At 46.7% G+C, this 17,808-nt stretch overlaps 1 protein-coding gene and 1 long non-coding RNA gene across 8 annotated transcripts in view; one reads left to right on the forward strand and one right to left on the reverse strand.

The window, feature by feature from the left end:
* The window catches only part of SLC22A23 (solute carrier family 22 member 23), a 175,797-nt gene extending 166,428 nt beyond the window's left edge, over nt 1-9,369 (reverse strand). For 4 of the 7 annotated variants that reach the window (XM_078055636.1, XM_078055635.1, XM_078055634.1 and 1 more), the window contains exon 1: nt 8,132-9,358. In XM_078055636.1, coding sequence (XP_077911762.1) covers nt 8,132-8,800 — 669 coding nt within the window. In that variant the 5' untranslated portion in view covers nt 8,801-9,358. Of the gene's footprint in view, nt 1-4,795; nt 5,283-8,131 lie in introns of those variants that run through there. The other 3 variants (XM_036064627.2, XR_013441359.1, XM_036064626.2) reach the window with 3 other exon arrangements.
* The window catches only part of LOC118518099 (uncharacterized), a 36,928-nt gene continuing 27,487 nt past the window's right edge, over nt 8,368-17,808 (forward strand). The window contains exon 1 of the long non-coding RNA XR_013441360.1: nt 8,368-8,483. This is a non-coding gene — a long non-coding RNA (uncharacterized LOC118518099). The remainder of the gene's footprint in view (nt 8,484-17,808) is intronic.

Here is a 17,808-nt window from a genome sequence, read left to right on the forward strand (position 1 = left end):
CCCCTCTAAAATTCCACGGTTTCTCTGATCTACCAGCACAGCCGGCCCAGACTTTTTAACACGTGTAGATGGTTCTCCATCCAACGGCATGACCTCAAGTTCCTGAGCCAAAACCTCTGTGGGGTGTGAAGCCCCTGGCAGAACCCTGCTCTCCGGTTCCTCGAGGTCGGCCAGAAAAGCCTTTTCCTTTTCAGATCCTTTGGAGCCCTGTGACCAGTGACCTGAAGACAAACAAAGCCATTACATGGTCTTGTTCATCAGACTAGAGGTCCGTTTTGGTCAGACTCCTCAGGCCACCCTGGATTCCTGCGTCCTGGAGGAAGGCACACCTGGCCCCCCACGTGATGGGTTTCTGGGCGGAGGGGAGGGGACAGGCACCTCGGAGTGCCCAAGGAATAAATCACGCTCCCAGGTGTGGCCTATCGGCTCCTCCCCACCAAAGTACTTCTCAGATGACTCATTTGACTCATTGGGCCGGTCCTCACCCCCACACACAGGAGGGAGAACGGGATCTGAGATTCCCAGGTTCCTCGGGGTTTGCCGGGCGCCTGGGGGGAGGGCGGTGGGCTCTCCCCAGCTGTTCTCATTCTAGCCTCCCGGGAAGGCGAGCGATGACCCACTCTCCCAAAGACAAAGCTCATGGAGCTGTACCTGTGACTGTCACGGCTGTTGCTAATATCTGCTGGTCCTCAGCAGCCGTCAGGACCTGAACCCACTCCCGCCAGACGGAAAAGCCCTTCTTCCTCTTTCATGGCTGCAGATTCAGGTGAGCTCAGGGAGTCTCAGGGAAGACTTCATGGGTAGAAGACGCGTCAGACACAGCTCCGGGGTGGAGAGGGGCAGGGTGCACTCTGACCACCACACAGCTGGGGTTAGGACAGAAAGACCCGGCCGAGGGCCAGAGAGCAGAGTGAGGATGAGCAGGTCCGAAGGAGGAACAGCGACACACCGGCCGAAGGAAGGAGGAGCGGGCCGGCCAGGCAGAAGGAGCAGAGCTCAGTGCAATGTGCCCAGAGAGGCGCCCTGCCCAAGCCCACCGACTCCACCCCAGTGCACAGCTCCCAACGGCAGTGACCCTTCCCTCCAGGTGTTCACAGGACTGCCATCCCTGACAGGCCGGACAAAAGGAACAAGCCCACCAGCGCCTGCTGGCCCCTCTCCCCTGGCGGGGGCCGCCCCTGGGCAAAGGCAAGAACACCCTGCAGGGTGAGGGGAGCTAGATTCTAGCCCCTGCAGAGCTGGTGGCTCTGGATAAGTCAGCGACACCCCCCACACTCACTCCAGCCTCAGTCTTCTCATCTGTAAACTGAGGACTTTGGACGAAGAGATCGTATTATATGTTAGCCGTGCCTAGGACGATTTTTTTTTTTTTTTTTTTTTACCTACACTAGGCATTTGGTAAAGGTAAAGCTGGTTGAATCGAAGTAAACTCTAGACTGATGGTCTCCTATGTCAGGGTCTTTCAGCTTTGTGCAAATTCAATTTGCACTCCCCCCTTTTGAGCAGGAGGGCAGGGAAAATGCTGGAACACTCCAATGGGCCAGTGCTGCTTCCTAGCAATAGCCCTGGAAAGAGGCTTCAGGCCCACTTGCCCCAAGTCTGGCCTGGACCTGTAGCTGCGATGCAATTTCCCACAGCTTCTCCTCAGAACCTCTTCTTGGGCTGGCCGGCCTCCTTCCCACAGCCCAAACCACCCGGTTTCCCCAGAACCTTCGGTCAGGCGACCTCTCCCCATCAAATGCTCTGCACTCTCCCCTCTGCCTCTCCACAGAGCCCCACTCCCCATCCTAGCTCCCCTTCTCCACAGGCTCTGCCTTGCTGCCCTCCATCCCAATTCATGCCCTCAGCTGACTCGGGTCATCTCATGGCTGATGTTCTGAATGTGACTCATAGCCACCCCTCCCACGTTCCCACCTTCACTGCCTCCTAGCAATTCTAAGCTCTCACCATACCACAGGACCCTTGCAAATGCCATTCTCTCTCCTCCCTCTCCCACTCAAACCTAAGATCTCAACTCAGATGTCAGTTGCACTCAGAGACCAGTCAGTGTAGGCCAGGGTTTTTGTTCTAGTCTTTCATTTCCCTTTCTTTCCACACACTTAACTCCATGTGTATTTAAAGGATTATTATTAGTTAAGGTGTGCCTCCCTCATTAGTCTATAAGCTCTATGGGAGTGGAGCTGTCTACATCTGTCATCCTATCCTGAATACATAGCACAAAGCTTGGCCCAAAAGAGGGACTCATCTATGAAAGGAAGGAAGGAGAAAAGTTAAAAAAAAAAAAGAAAAAAGGGAAAGGAGTGGCCTACAGTCACACTTAGTGGTGTAAGGATCGTTTAACAACTGGATCTCTGCAGAAAACATAAAACCCCGAGGTGTAGTGTTTGCCAATTCCATGGTGTAGATGCTCCCACCATGGCTGCCTTGAAGCCACCAACGGACATTCCTGAGTGTGCAGCTTGACTGGCTTGGAGTCAGCAGAGGCCAAGCGGCTCACGCTCACTGCTGGTTTGTGGCAACGCCAGGACTGACATTCAGAAAACCCATCGTGGTTTCAAATGGCATCAACTTTTGACTCAATCCTACTTTGGACTGAAGGCCAAAATGAATTGAGACCTGCAAAAAATGCTACAGACAAAAGAGGAAAAAGAGGGAAAAAAAAAAAAAGGAGAAAAAAGAGGTTTTCCAGCCAGCTCAGAACAAGAAGATGCAGGAAAGGTGAGCCCCACGGCGTGGGGTAGAGCGTTGGCTCCCAAAAGATGACAAGGGTTGCTTAACAACCGTTTAGCTTCTGGTCTTCCCACTGGTGTCACTGCCAAATGCAGTGTTTAGGACCTTGTTAGGAGCAAGTCAAAGCCTGCATGAAATGCGGGTCGTATCCAGGGGCCTAATATTTATTTCCCTTTCTAGCAATTTATCCTACTAGCTTAACCCAAGCAAAATGGGTATCTGCGACACCAAATGACAGAGGTACCAAGATCAAAAAAATATTAGAAGAAAGTATGGGTCTTTTTCTAATATTCCGGGATTATGGAAGCCCTAAATCTAATGCAAAACCCAGAAACCCTAACAGAAAAGATTAAGTTGACTCTATACAAGCCAAAAGTTTCTGCATAACAAACACACCATAAAAAAAAAAAAAAAAAAAGACAAACAAAGAGCCAGGGGAAAAACATTTACAAGACATCCAGAGAGTTAATTAACCTTCTGCTTGGAGCACTTCTACCGTAACTTTTGTATACTCCTCCCCCCAAACACACACATAGGCAAAGGACCTCAGGAGGGCAGTTCAAAGAAAAGGAAACAAATGGCTCAAAAAATTTCAGACATGTTTAACCTCCTTCCTAACAAGAGGAATGCAAATGACAACAACCACCAAATACACCTCACAGATCCAACGAGGAGACCTTTCCAAGTGTGGTAAGTCCTTGGTCAGGGAGGGTATAGGGAACAGGACCTCCAGCTTGACGGATGGAAGTGGAAATTGGTAAGATCTCTAGAGAGAGCATTTAACAACATCTATTAAAATAAAAATGTAGCCTACTTTGACCTTCCACTTTTAAGAATTTCATGCATACCAGAATTTCATTACATATTATATAACAGCAAAGACTGGAAACAACCTCAGCACCCCCTTGGTAGGTGACTACTTAAATAAATTATGGCTTGCCCATACAATGGAATACTATGCAGACACAGTATTACAGAAGCAAAATGAGGGGCTCTCTCACTGGTGATAACAGGCATAGAACAATGTATGTATTACGTCATTGTTTGTGAGAGACAAATATATAAATGAAAATATACTTAGACTATTTCTAGAAGAATACATAAGAAACTGGTAACCATGGTTGCTTCTGAAGAGGGAAACTGGAGGCAGAGATGGAAGGCAATGTTACTATTATGGTCTGCTTTCTGTACTGTGTGCATGCATTATCTATTGGTCAATCTCTAAACAGAGAGCTGCATAAAGATGTTCACTGCTGTGTTGTATACACTAGACAAAATAAATCAACCACCACTGGGATGACCTGACACTGGGTTATTTTTAAAATATTACTATTGCAATGAAATTGTAATTATTTTTAATCCTAATTAAATTGTACTGAATCACTTTAAATACTTCTAGACTTGAGCCCCAGAAAAAGAATACAAATTACTTCCCAGGATATTTAAACAACTCTCAGATGTACTTACAGGACGAAAGCCAGCAATCTTTGAGCATTCATGGAGAACAGAAGTGTAAGAAGACCGGGGACGAACATCCCAAACTTTATATTATACAAAGAAAAAGAAGGGAGCTTAGAAAGTTTAGCAGCTGACATTGATTTTTGGCAACATTCCAAAGGCTATTCAAGGAAGTGGTGAGCACGGGAAACCAAGGAGGATTCACTCAGAACAACGCAGGATAATGATGCAAATTATTAAGAGGAATATTTTAAAGTCAGCGGTATTGTGTTTTTTTAACCTTGTGTAAAATCTTTGACAATCTGAGCTGCCTGGGGATGCTGGTGTGGGACAGGGAGCCATATCCGGCCTCAGTTCTCCCAGGGCTGACCTCTCAGTGACTCAGAACTTTGTTAGATTTGTTTCGGAAGGGCATGGCTGGGATATAAAATGCAGAGCTATGAATGTCCCTGGGAAGTTGAACATAGGGTTCAACAGCTCCTGGCCCACTCTCGTACATGTTAACTGAATATCCAAGATAATGCTCAGTGTTAAGACTGGCCTTGGATTATTCAACATTCACAAAAGGAAGTAACATAATAAAAGGAAACGTTTGGAAAACTTTATAGGGTTGCACAAAAGAAAGGTGCATTATTATTTTGAAGGCATTGAAAATTTTGGAACAAATACCAAAGACCAAGGCACAAAACAGAAATAAGCAGATACTAACAGAAGACATCTAATGATGCAAAACTATTACGAAGAAACCTAAATTGTGTGCCATGTCACAGAAGCATAGCCTGAGAAATCCTTGACAACACAATCCCACAAAGATTTGGTGACCATGGTCTCCAGATAGAAGCTTGTCGTGTTCACTGAAAGCCTTCATGCATCAACTGCAGGCTTTGTTAGTGGAAGCACAGTGTCCATCCATGCTCCCTTGTAGTTAGGGCACACAGGGCCTGCCAGGCTGTGTTCTGAGTGTCATGTTTAAGAGACACTCATGCCAAGGGGAGCAATCAGCATGGCAAATTCTGTCATGTGTGGAATGGCGGAAGTAGCTGGAGATTTTTTAGCCGGGAAAGAAACTTGGGTATTCTCCGATATCTGAACACCTATTATATAAAGGAAAAAGAATCCTTCAGAAGAGCAAGCCGTGCAAATAGGCATGAGATGGCCTGAGTTATATTCACCCCAAAACATGCTTGTCTGCATGGAGTGAGCTGCCTAGCCAATGGGGCCCTCCCTTCCCATCCTGGAAGGGGTACCCATGTCAGGGATGTTGATCAGGAGAGGAGAGAGGCTTGTCAGCCTGAAGATCCCTTTTAACTACAATAACCTGGGATTCTAACTGGCTTGGCAGTTTCAAATGTGCAGGTGCTATTACGACCTATATGTGATAAGCTGTGTACTATATACGACATACATTAATGATGTATATTTATATTTGTAATACAATATATATTCGTAATAAAATACATATGTATAATATAACACAATAAAACATAATACATGCCTGGCAGTTTTTCTGTATCCCCTCCCTCCCCAACACTTAGGGATAGAATAGGACACTTATTGGAGGGGCACATACAGGCTGAGGGGAATTGAATGACAGAGACATTGTGGGAGATTATTTTCAAGTGGCTAGACGATGGTATGGAGTGGGGAAAGAGAGTACAAAAGGCAACTTCTCGGACTCTGAACTTTCATCCACTGACGGAAGGTGCCACCTTGCACTTCTGCTCTTACAAACGAAGCTGACAGGCACCTGACCTCTAGAATTGCGCACCCGTCACGGTATACGGTCCATATTTGTGCATCTGTGGGCACATCCAGCTGAAGCTGAAAGGCGGCCTCAGTATATGCCAAATGTGCTTGAAGAGCTCTTTAAGGCTTTTGTTATGGAATCGAACACTGTAGAAGGACAGTCCTTTATTTAGATCTGATTTGTGCGAGAAAATCAGTATGTCCTTTCTAGCCTTTATCTTACAAGAAAATGTGTCTCTAACTATTGTCCCGAGGTCTTCAGCTCCCAGTCTTGCCCTGTCAGCTACAGGTAAGCATGACAGAGCTCTGAAGCAGCCCCAAAGCATAGGGCACACATTACTGCCATCTTTGACCCTCCTGAGTGCTAATTTAGAAAAATTGGCCAGCTCTCCACTGTGCCTTTAAAGCCTGTTTCAAGGACTATTTTAGTCCTCTCATCCCCGCCATCCGGCAGTCCCTGGGTCCCCACCACCAGGATAATGATGCTCTATCCCTCCTCCTAACTTTCAAGTTCCCCTCGCCTCTGACCCCAGGACAGAGCACCCTCTAAACACGTTTGCTTTGATCTCTATTATTCCTCCTCTACTTTAAAAAGGGGTTTAAAGTATTTGAAAATGTCACCAAATCCTTACTTGCACAGACATACAAAGGGTGTTAAAATAGTCTCTGTAGTCATTGTTCTGAATTTTTTCCATACTGGTAACAAAAAAACAAAAAAAACAAACAAAAAAAACCAAATGTTGCCCAGCATGGACGGGAAACAGAGTCACAGGAACACATTTGGAAAGGAGAGGCACTGGGTCTGGGGCTGGGGGGTGTCAAGGTGAACCAAGCCTGAAGGATCTTCCCCATTAACAGCTAATCCTGTCAGTTCCCACAGGACAGATCATTTCTTGCCAGGTTGGTACATGATTAAAACAATGATTATGATGATGTAAGAGTTTCATCTTACACATCCATGAGTTACAACTGTTTACTAACACTCATTTGGGGGGAAAAAGCACATGCACACTGTCACACTTCAGTCTCACGTTTAAACAAAGCATTTAAAACTCAGAACTGCCCAGAAGGGGAGGGGAGGTCTACACTTACTTTGAAATACAAATTAGTTATTTAAAACACAGAAGGGACAAAAAACCCAAATTGCTTAATAAATGTCTCTTGTATGTTAAGAAAAATCAGAAAACACAGAGGTCTCCGGGATTGATTTTTCTGCCCGCCACACAGCTCCTCTCAAAAACCACTGCTGCTCATTTCACACAATGCAGTACCTCTGCCAGAGGGGCTCCTTCTGGACTCTGAGCAAGGCGGTTGCTCAGCTAAAGCCTCCCAGGGTCTCGATGCTTCAGACAAAAGCAGCTGCTATGTGGGAGTGGCGGTGGTCCGGGGACACAAAACAAATTCTTAGTTTCCTTCCTATACTCTAGAGATACTCCTGAAGTCCCGAGAAGACATTTGAGGGAACACTGGAGTGGCAAAATCTAAAGTCAAAAATAGCAAATCTTTGGAGAGGAATGAGCACGATGAGAAGGGAAAGGGAATTTGCAAAAGCTCTTTGCTTCTGTGGCTCTTAACTTGGGTTCTTTAGTTGGCTTTAGCCTGTTTGCAAACCCAGCACGGGATGACTGTGGTCTGCCAGAAAGAAGAACATCTGGGAATATGACATTAGTCCCATGGATAGATATTTCTTTGTGGGAGACCACTAGCCTGGCAGAAGACTAGAACCGAGATCCTGGCTCCAGGCATCAGACCCTGAATGAGGCGAGTCTTCCAGAGCTGGCTGGCTGACAGGTCAGCGGCCTCACCTTTCTTGAGGGCCACCCCTGCCTGAATGAGGGTGACAGCTGGAAGGGTAGGGGAAGGGAGCTCAAGTCATTTTGGGGGGAGGGACTCTCTTTCCAAACGTGCACTCGGGCAGGAGTTTGGGTGCAAACTAGGAAAGGCCATGGAGCCCCCTTAGGATTGGGAGGCAGCTTCCCCGAGGAAGGCAGCGAAAAGCCCCCGCCTCACACCCAGGCAAATGCATCTCGTTTGGGGGACGGAGGATTAAGCCAATGCCAGATGCATGTACACACAGGGTAGCATCGCTTTAAGGGACCTCGGTCTGCACGGAGGGAGACCGAGGGCAGGGTGGAGGAGATCCAGGAGTGAAAGGCTCAGGAGAAGGACGCGGGGCCGGGGCGGGCGCAGCTCTTACCTTGCTGACCACGTTTTGGACGAGGCCTGTGCGGATGCCGTAGTCCCACGCGTGGCAGTCGCAGTTGGAGGCGTTGTCCCCCTTGTCCGGAGGGGACGGCAGGGGTGGCGTGTCACCCCCGTCCGCACCGCTGCCGTTGCTAAGGTTGCCCGCGGCCCCCCAGGAGGCAGTGGAGAAGGGGGTGGTCGGGGGGCTGGTCCAGTTGGCCACGTCGCCGGCGTCCCACCGGCCTGTGGCGGTGACCCCCGCCAGCTCCGCGCCTTTGCCGGCCCCGCGGCACCAGAAGTTCGGCTGGTCCAAGAGGAAAGAGTCCGAGAACTGGCTGAAGCCGATGAACAGCGCCGGGATCCAGGTGAGCAGCACGAGGGTCTTCTGGTAGCCCCCGCCCAGGCCCCCGAGGAAGGGCAGCACCGACCCGTCGTAGTCCAGCAACAGGAGGCTCGGGGCCCCCGCCGCCGCCGAGCTGCAGCCCGGGTGCGGGCCGCCGGCGGCCGGATGCGGCGCGGGCAGCGGCTGGATCTCCCCGCCACCGCCGCCGGGGCCCGCGCGTCCCCCGAGGGGCGCCGAGGCCGCCGCGTCCCCGGGCGGCAGGGAGCCGTTCTCCTCGGCCGGGGGCGGCTGCCGCCCGGGCCCGCCGCCCGCCGCCTCGCGCCGCCGGTCTATCGCCATGGCCGGGGCCCACGGCGCCCGCAGAGGCGCATAGAAGCGCGGAGGAGGCTCCCGCGGGCGCCCCGGGCAGAGCGCGCCGGGCCGGGCGCCCGCAGCCGCCGCCGCCGCCGCCGCGGAGGAGGGCCCGCGGCTCGAGAGAGAGCGCTCGGCCGCCCCGGCTGCTTCAGTCCGCCCCCATGTCACCGGCCCGGACCCTGCGCCCCGAGCGCTGCGGCCCCGCTCGGGCGCCGGGCAGAGGGCGGGCAGAGGCCGGCCCGGGCCCTCAGCCGCCGCCGCTCATCGGCTCCGCGGCCCGGGCGCCGGCGGCCGAGGCCGCCGCTCTCCGCTGCTCCGCTGCTCCGCGCCGGCCGCAGGAGGAGGAGCGGACGCCGCGCCTAAGCCGGGCGGCTCGGTGCCCTGCGGACAGCTGTGCGGGCGGCGCGGGCGGCGGTGCGGGCAGCGTCCGCTTCTCCCCGGGAGCCCAGGATGTATTTATCCGGCCTCGGGCGCCTCCCGGAAGCCGCGAGCTCGGGTCCCAGGCTGCCGAGCCGGCCGCGCTCTCCGGCTCCGGGAGCCGGCCTCCCTCCTCCTCCTCCTCCTCCCCTGCCCCCCGGCCCGCCCCCTCTCCCCCCGCCGAGGTGGAGGTAACCGCGGCACCTGCTGCGCCCTGCTCCTGCGCGCGAGCGCCCCCTCCAGCCGGGACGCGCCGCCGCCGCCGCCGCGGGATCCACGAGAGGGGGCGGGGAAACGGGACACCCCGCGCCTGCCTGGCTGGAGGATCCCCTGTTGTTCCCCTTCCGCGCCGGGCGAGGCGGGGGAGGAGCAGGCGCGCGGAGCGGCGGGCGCGGGTGGGCTGGGGGTCCCGGAGGAGTCGGCTTGAGCGCCAAGGGTGTGAGGGGGGTTGTCTTCGAGGCTGGGCTCCCGAAGCCGCGAGGGGTTTCCACCCACCCCCGTGTGCCGGGTCTCGGTGACCTCTGCTCGCTTCAGAGGCGCCCACTACCCGCTGTCCACACCCCACTCCCGGTCCTGAGCCCAAAGTCGCTAGCATTTGGGAGCAACCCCCTCGCACTTTTTTCGGGGTTCGGATAATGGTTGATTTTTGTGTCCGCGGAGCAGTGTCAAGAATGCGCATTGGCCAATTGCAGGTCGCTGGTCACCCGCAGTGTGGGGTCACCGGCGACCGATCGCGGCACCTAACTCCCAAATCGCCATGTCTTCCCCACTCTGTGTAAGTACAATGCTAGAAGGATACATCGCCCGCACGAGTTATACTGTATACACATAAACGTGAATGGTGATGGTATTCCCCACCCCCTCCCCAAGATCTTGAATTCATGTTTCGAACGCCAAGTGCACAGGCGCACACGTCTACATCCACACACATGAAGACAAACCTCTCCCACCTCTCCCGTGCTCCAGCTCGAACCTTGCCCAGCCAGCACTATATAAATAACACCAGCCCTGCGGCAAACGGCTGCATTAGCATATTTCCTCCTGCACCCGGGCCTGGCAGAAATGAGAATAGCGTGGCACCTTTCACCCCGGCGTCCCCACATGTTGGAGACATTTCACATTCTGAGAAGTTTATTAATGGAAGTCTTAGAGCGATCCATTTCCAGTATGATTTGGGGGGGGGGGATGTGAAAGACATGCTTTGGCTTTACAAAGGAATACACTCTCAGCTACGCATACTGAATGTATTCGTTTGCATTTCAATTATTCGCTTACATTTTTAACCTGCAGTTCTTTTTTGTTGTGGGCATCAAGTGCTTACTACTAAAATACTGGCACATCCGCGAAAATTATTTCTGAAGTCTGTTAGTGAGCTGGGCCTTGGGGATGGGAGGAGGTCATGAACTTTTCTGAGTAGCTGAGAAGGGGAGATTAGATAATTGTGGGCCAAAGGGGCCCATGGGGCTGCAGAAGATACCAAACCTCTGAGAAATGGGTCTCCAAACCCGCACATATTTAAAGAGCTTTTGGGGGGTGATAGGGCACATTGTATAGTAATGATTTATTTTCCAAGTTCATATTATTTATTACCTTGATTTTTCTTCTTTTCTCCCCTCTCTCCCTTAGAAGAGATAATAAATACAAAGTGTTTACCTTGCCCAGAACAAAGTACTTAATAAATGTTAGCTGTGTCTTATTACCACAATTACTATTCTATAAAATTTACATTTTATTTCTGAATTTAAATATAACTTTACAGATATTTATTTCCTCTTCAGCGGCTGATTTTTCCAGTAGAGTTCTAGTTTGTGTTGGGTTCTACCACTGTACCCCAAGGCACAAGGACCCATTTGTTTTCTTAGAACTCATCACAAAATAAGCATTGCCAGTGACCTTGATGGTCATTCCAATCATAATAATAAATAATATTGAACTCTGCAGGGTTAGTTTTCAAATACACACTCTCATTCAGTCCTCGTGAAACCCCCAAGAGGTGGGTCTCCCAGACGAGGCTTCAAAGGTCAAATGTCTACCAGATCAAAGAGTTGGCCCACAGCAGAGCCAAAAAACGGGCTTTGAACCCAGACCTTCTGACTGGGCATTCCAGGGTGTCTCTATTTTAACATGCAGGGACAGATTATAATACCATAGGAAGAGTTTGGGGTTTGGGGTTTTTTTTTTTAATTTTTTTGAAAAATTTTATTTTTAAGTAATCTCTACACCCAGTGTGGGGCTCAAACTCACAACCCCGAGATCAATAGTCGCACACTCCACCAACTGAGCCAGCCAAGCACCCCAGGAAGGGTTTTAGGAGGTATTTGTTAATATGCATTTTTAGGTGGGAGAAACCCTAACCCTGGGGTGAAGTTTCATTGCCAAGCTGCTATTAGTCCTGTCCCAAAAAGGTGATAAAGTCCTCAAATGGGGGGCAGTTAAGTTCAGTCGGTTAAGCATCTGCCTTCTGCTTGGCTCTGGTCATGATCTCAGGGTCCTGGAATGGAGCCCTACATGGTATCCCTGCTCAGTGGGGAGTCTGCTTCTCCCTCTCCCTCTGCCCCTCCCCCAGGTTTGTGGGTGCCCTCTTTCTCAAATACATAAATAAATAAAATCTTTAAAAAAAAATCCTCAAATGGTACAGTCCCAGAATTAAGAGGCACACCAGAAAATGGTACCCTCTAAGATCCAAGCTAAAAGGAACCAACATAAAATGTTTGCAATTAGCCATCTGCAGTGCTGACCCAGCCCTGACTTACCTTGTAATTAAGTTCCTGATTAGATTAGAGGTTTGACTAAATCCCTCTCAGATCAACATGTTCCCCGCCCCAAATGTAGTCAAGATCAAAAAGTAACTAATTTAAATTAAACTGGGCTTCAATTCATTAAGACATATCACAAATGACTTCTTGGAGGAGCCTAGAATGCAAGGAGTGAAGAAGAGGAATTTTAAACTCTGATAACCTCCAGGGTAAGTATTTAGGTTCACCAGCTAGTATGGGGCAGCCTATCAGGCACCCGCTATCACATTACCCTCTTTTCCTTTTCTGGGTGGTAGCTTCAAGTGCTAGTTTTCTCATTTACTTCTTTATTTACTACCTCCTACATCTAGACAGGTCCTTCATATTTGTACTCAGCTGTATTTCTAGTGCCTAAAACAGTGCTTGGCACATGCAAGGCCCTCAATACACTCAAGACACTCAATTTGCTAAATATCAGGTTATTATCACTTGATATTATCATCAAGGTTCCTACAGCTCTGTTTACTTTGATTCTTAAGTCACCAAGCAACCTTTTCCTATTTGCTTAGTCTCTCAGATACAGTGCTCAGATCAGCCAGCATGAGAATCCATTTGAACAATTATATTTCTTATTATAAGTTATTGTGGTCAATGGGTTAGCTCCCTGTGTGAAGTTCTTATGCGCGGTTATCAGCTTGCATACGATTGGCCTGGAAGCCAAATGCAGCTCACAGACCACACACAATGTTCCCAGAAAAACAATTGTCAACATTTGAAAATTGACTTCATTGTCCTATCTTTAAAAACCTTTCCCTTTCTGTAGCCCTTCGGAGCTCACATCTGTGAGCATGTATCTCTGTGTTCGTGTTTTTTATTTATACTTGAAATGAATAATAAAGCTGATTTTATCTTTAAAATTTACTCTGTTGAACTCTTGTTACTTAACACTGTGAAGAAGCTGAGCCAGTCTCTCTTGCTTTGAAAGCATGTTAAATAATCTATCAGTTTGTAATCTCCTAAAAATTGAGAAAATAAAGAAATGAAAGATACCACCTAATCACGAATACACTTGAACAATTTTATTTCCTTGGAGATAACAGGAGGAAAAAAAAATGTAGCTTACTTCTAAAGTTGATAGAAATCTAATTTTAAGTCCTCCGTAATTCTGTAAAAGTGAGTTCCAAGGAATTGATTGGTGTCAGGGTTAATTAACTTAGAATGTATAATACTAGTCATAGCAAATGGATTTCACATTAGTTTTACTTGTATGTTCACTTTTTAAAAAATTTATTTACATTATTTCTACACCCAACATAGGGCTTGAACTCACAACCCTGAGACCATGAGTAACACGCTCTTCTGACTGAGCCAGCCAGGCGCCTCTATATGTTCATGTTTTTTATTTATACTTGAAATATAGATAGATACCACAGTTTCGAATATCATGTGTCTTTCTTCTTTCTTACCACAGTTTGACCTCCCTCTTTCAAGTAGTTGTTTGAAAGTAGGTTATCTTGATTTGGGTGGGGGGTAGGAAAAAGTGATATGAAATTACTTCAAACTCTAAATGTGTATACTTGAACATTACTTACATCATCCTTTGACTTTTGGAACGTTAACTCTGACTTTCGAACAAGGAATTTGACATTTACAAGACCTATCATAAACGAAAATGAAAAAGCTACTTTTGTTCGGTGGCAGAAGTAATAAAAATGTCACGTAATCTATCCAAAGGAAAACTACAGGTAATATCGTAAGAAAAACTTACTCAGTGAGTACCACCAAATTCATCCTTCCTGATCAAAAGGCCAAGTAAAAGAAATAACAAAATGAAGATAAGACTTCCATGCAAAAAGCTATTCAATTGTGTGATTGATAAGGCCGAATTACTTTTAAAAGCTTGGTCAAAATTTAATTTTGAGCTCCTTTAATTGAGTTAAAAAACAATTAGTATAACAAATCAATCTAGAATTTGATGTTGGCTTCTGTTTGCTAAAAATCACAGATGTCACATTTGCCTTATTGTGTTTAAGAATGTTCTTTGTCACACACACACACACACACACACACACACACACACAGAAAAAGGATAGGTAGGATGCCAGGACTGACGGATGAACATTATATGTTTCATTCCAGCATAGAAACAGCCTCTGTTGCTTGGGAGAATCATCCCAAAATTAGCAAATGAACCTCAGGTTTCAAGTATGGATGTTGGGGCTTTCCTCAATGAATAGGCAATCTGAAGATAATCATTGCCAGGAGGGTTTGTGGGAACAAAAATCAAGTAACAAAGGTTTAGAGAAAGAGACTTTCACTTCGTAAGATAGATAAAATAATGCTCTTTAAAAGAACACTTTTCCCCTCTTTCCCTACTAATTCTAAATGGAGATGAAGAAAAACTCACTACTGGATGGTCTAGGTGTTCTAGCCAAATCTAAATCTATTCAGCTGATTTCCTTCAAGGACTAGAAGCTAGAAGAGTATGAGAGTAAGGAATAATCCCAAATGAGGTAAATCATAGACCCAGAATATACTTTCTGAGGCAAAACGTTTTAACTAAAAAAAATTTTTAGATATTTTTTTGTCTCTAATAAGGTTGGTTTGAATTTATGGCTATTAGATAGTCCTGAGAAACCTTTTGTATTTAAAAAATTAGCCATATATGTATATTATTGTCCCTCTAAACCGTGGGCCACCGAATAGTGCTTTGAATAGAAATTTAGTGTTTCTATAGCAAAATAATATATAATATATAAAGTCACTGAAGCATTTTTTGTTAACAATATTTTTTAAAATGAAACTAAGTTTTTAAACTTGAGTAAAACACCTTTGCTATTTCAAAAGGTTATTTAACACCCCAGTAACAATGAGCGCACCTAGTACCAATTCTTGGTTTCTAATACCATTCTCCAATAAAAGGAACCAAGGCTCCTTGGAGAAATGGTTGATTCTAGGACTGGGGCAGGAAATATACAAGATGAGCCCAGGGCACCTTGTAGTGCCTCAAAGTAAGAAACTGCTGACTGTCCCCCACCCCGCCCCTGACCCCAGTGACAGGGTTGTGTCACAGGAACCAACTGAAAAGAGCTCCTAATTTGAACAACAAAATGAAATAGTGTTGTATAATGACCCAAAGTCTAAAATAACTACTCATGAATCCATACTGATATAAATAAATGATGGAATAAAGAAAGAAATGGGAAGATGAGACAAATCTCCCATGCAGAAGAATCCCAAAGAATGTATGTAGATATACAGCCCTCGAGGAGGTCAAGCATGACTCTCAAGAGCGGGCTATACAGCGTATTTCTTTCCAAAATGGAGCGTATGGAAAGGGAGGGGGAAAAGAGAGAGAGACCTGATAATCACTACCTCAGTTAGGTGACCAAGATCAACATCAACAGTGATAAGACATGTTGATAGCATGTAGCCTCCATAGGATGTGATGAAAACAGCTCTTTTTTTTTTTTTTTTTTAAGATTTTATTTATTTATTTGACACAGAGAGAGAAAGCACAAGTAGGCAGAGAGGCAGGCAGAGAGAGAGGGAGGAGCAGGCTCTCCACTGAGCAGGGAGCCGGACATGGGGCTCGATCCCAGGACCCAGGGATCATGACCTGAGCTGAAGGCAGCAGCTTAACCAACTGAGCCACCCAGGTGCCCCAAAACAGCTCTTTATCTCTGTGATCTTCCTCCCCAAAACCCATAACCCCAGTTTAACCATGAGGAGAACATCAGACAAGTCCCAATTGCAGAACATTCTAGAAAATACCTGACCAGTACTAAAAACTGTCCAGGTGTCCAAAAACAAGGAAAGTTTGAGAACCTATCACAGCCAAGAGGAAGCTAAGGAGACATGATGATCAAAGTGTAACATGGCATTCTGGAAGGGATCCTGGAATAGAAAAAGGACATTAGGTAAACGCTAAGAAAATGTGAGTGAACTATAAAATTCAATTAATAAAAATGTATCAATATTGGTTCATTAGTTGTGACAAAGATAAGATGACAATAATAGGGGAAATTAGATGTGTGGCATATGGGGACTGTCTGTCCTATCTTTGCAACTTTTTCTAGAAGTTGAAAACTATTCTAGGGCACCTGGGTGGCTCGGTTGGTTAAGCATCTGCCTTCAGCTCAGGTCATGATCCCAGTGTCCTGGGATCAAGTCCCACATCAGGCTCCTTGCTCAGCCGGGAGTCTGCTTCTCCCTCTGCCCCCCCCCGCCCCGTCTCTGCTCATGCATGCTCTCTCTCTCAAAAATAAATAAATAAAATCTTTTTTTAAAAGTCTAAAACTAGGGGCACCTGGGTGGCTCAGTCGTTAAGCGTCTGCCTTCGGCTCAGGTCATGATCCCAGGGTCCTGGGATCGAGCCCCGCATCGGGCTCCCTGCTCAGCGGGAGGCCTGCTTCTCCCTCTCCCACTCCCCCTGCTTGTGTTCTCTGTGTCTCTCTCTATCAAATAAATCAAATCTTAAAAAAAATAAAAATAAAAAAAATAAAAGTCTAAAACTATTCTAAAATAAACATTTTTTAAAAAAACAAGGTGATTTAACAGTCTTTCCAAGCATTAATATTTCATTGAAGTGTAAGTCAGTAACTTTGCTCTGTACAGGTCCTATCTCTGTGATGATATTTTGAATCAAATAAAGATTTAATGGTTTGTAACCCAAAGTTGATGGGGGAGCAGAAGAAAATGTAAATAACTGAAAAATAAATGTTAATAAAAGCTTGTTATAGTAATTGATTTTTTAAAATACTCTAAAACGTTAAAAGATACCACCAGCAAACTTGTCAGCTGGGGTCCAGGCTCTGGTCTAACAGGCCAGACAGCCCAGGGGAGCCTCAAGCCCCATCTGGAAAACCTGGCAACTATCACTTCGTCTCGATTCCCCTTTCATTTGAGTTACATTCCCATATTTTGTCGTGTTTTCATCATAGATGTAGAAGTGCACTGAAACCAAGTTTCCCTTTAACTTCTCAGAGATGTTTTCTTCCTGTCTTGTTAACCTCCTCAAAGTTTCCATTTCTTTAAAGTTAACATAGAACCTTTAGGGAGGCGGCAAAATACATGGGTATGGAAGAACCAGCACACTTTTAGGTAATGTAATAGAACGGCCTGTAGCCTCCAGCTTAACGGTCTTTGACAGTCTTTTTATCAGCCAGAAAATGTTAAGCATATAAATTTAAGGGCATTCAAGTAAAACTCCATTTTCTAGGATGTGTCCTAAAGGGCAGGGCTCCTGATTTATATGTCTCAACAGCCCCACTGCGGGTCACAGGGCCTGGCACTCCATAAATATTTGGGGAATGAATGAATGAATGAAGAATGGGATGATAGATAGCATTTTGTCAGGGAGAGAAGAGGAAACAGTGTATTCCAAGTTGAAGGGACAGCAGGAATGAAAATTCAAAGGTAGTAGCGAGAATTGCATATTTGGAAAATTTTATGGACCTCACGGCATTTCTATGATAATATTATATATTAATATAATTTATAATAATATAGTATTTATAGACTAAGATTTGATGATACTATTTAAAATATAGACACTATGAGTCTTGAAGTTAAGAAAATCCTAGGGAGAGGCACCTGGGTGGCTCAGTTGGTTAATGTCTGCCTTCCCCTCAGGATCCTGGGATGGAGCCCTGCGCTGGGCTTCCTGCTCAGCGGGGAACCTGATTCTCCCTCTCCCTCTGCCTGCTTCCCACTGCTCATGCTCTGTCTGTCTCTCCCTCTCATAAATAAAATCTTTAAAAAAAGAAAAGAAAAGAAAAGAAAATCCTAAGGAAATACCTCATTAAAAAAAAAAACCTTATGGAGGTATATTTTACATAG

Source organism: Halichoerus grypus, chromosome 9, assembly GCF_964656455.1.
Source record: "Halichoerus grypus chromosome 9, mHalGry1.hap1.1, whole genome shotgun sequence".
Lineage (NCBI taxonomy): Eukaryota > Metazoa > Chordata > Mammalia > Carnivora > Phocidae > Halichoerus > Halichoerus grypus.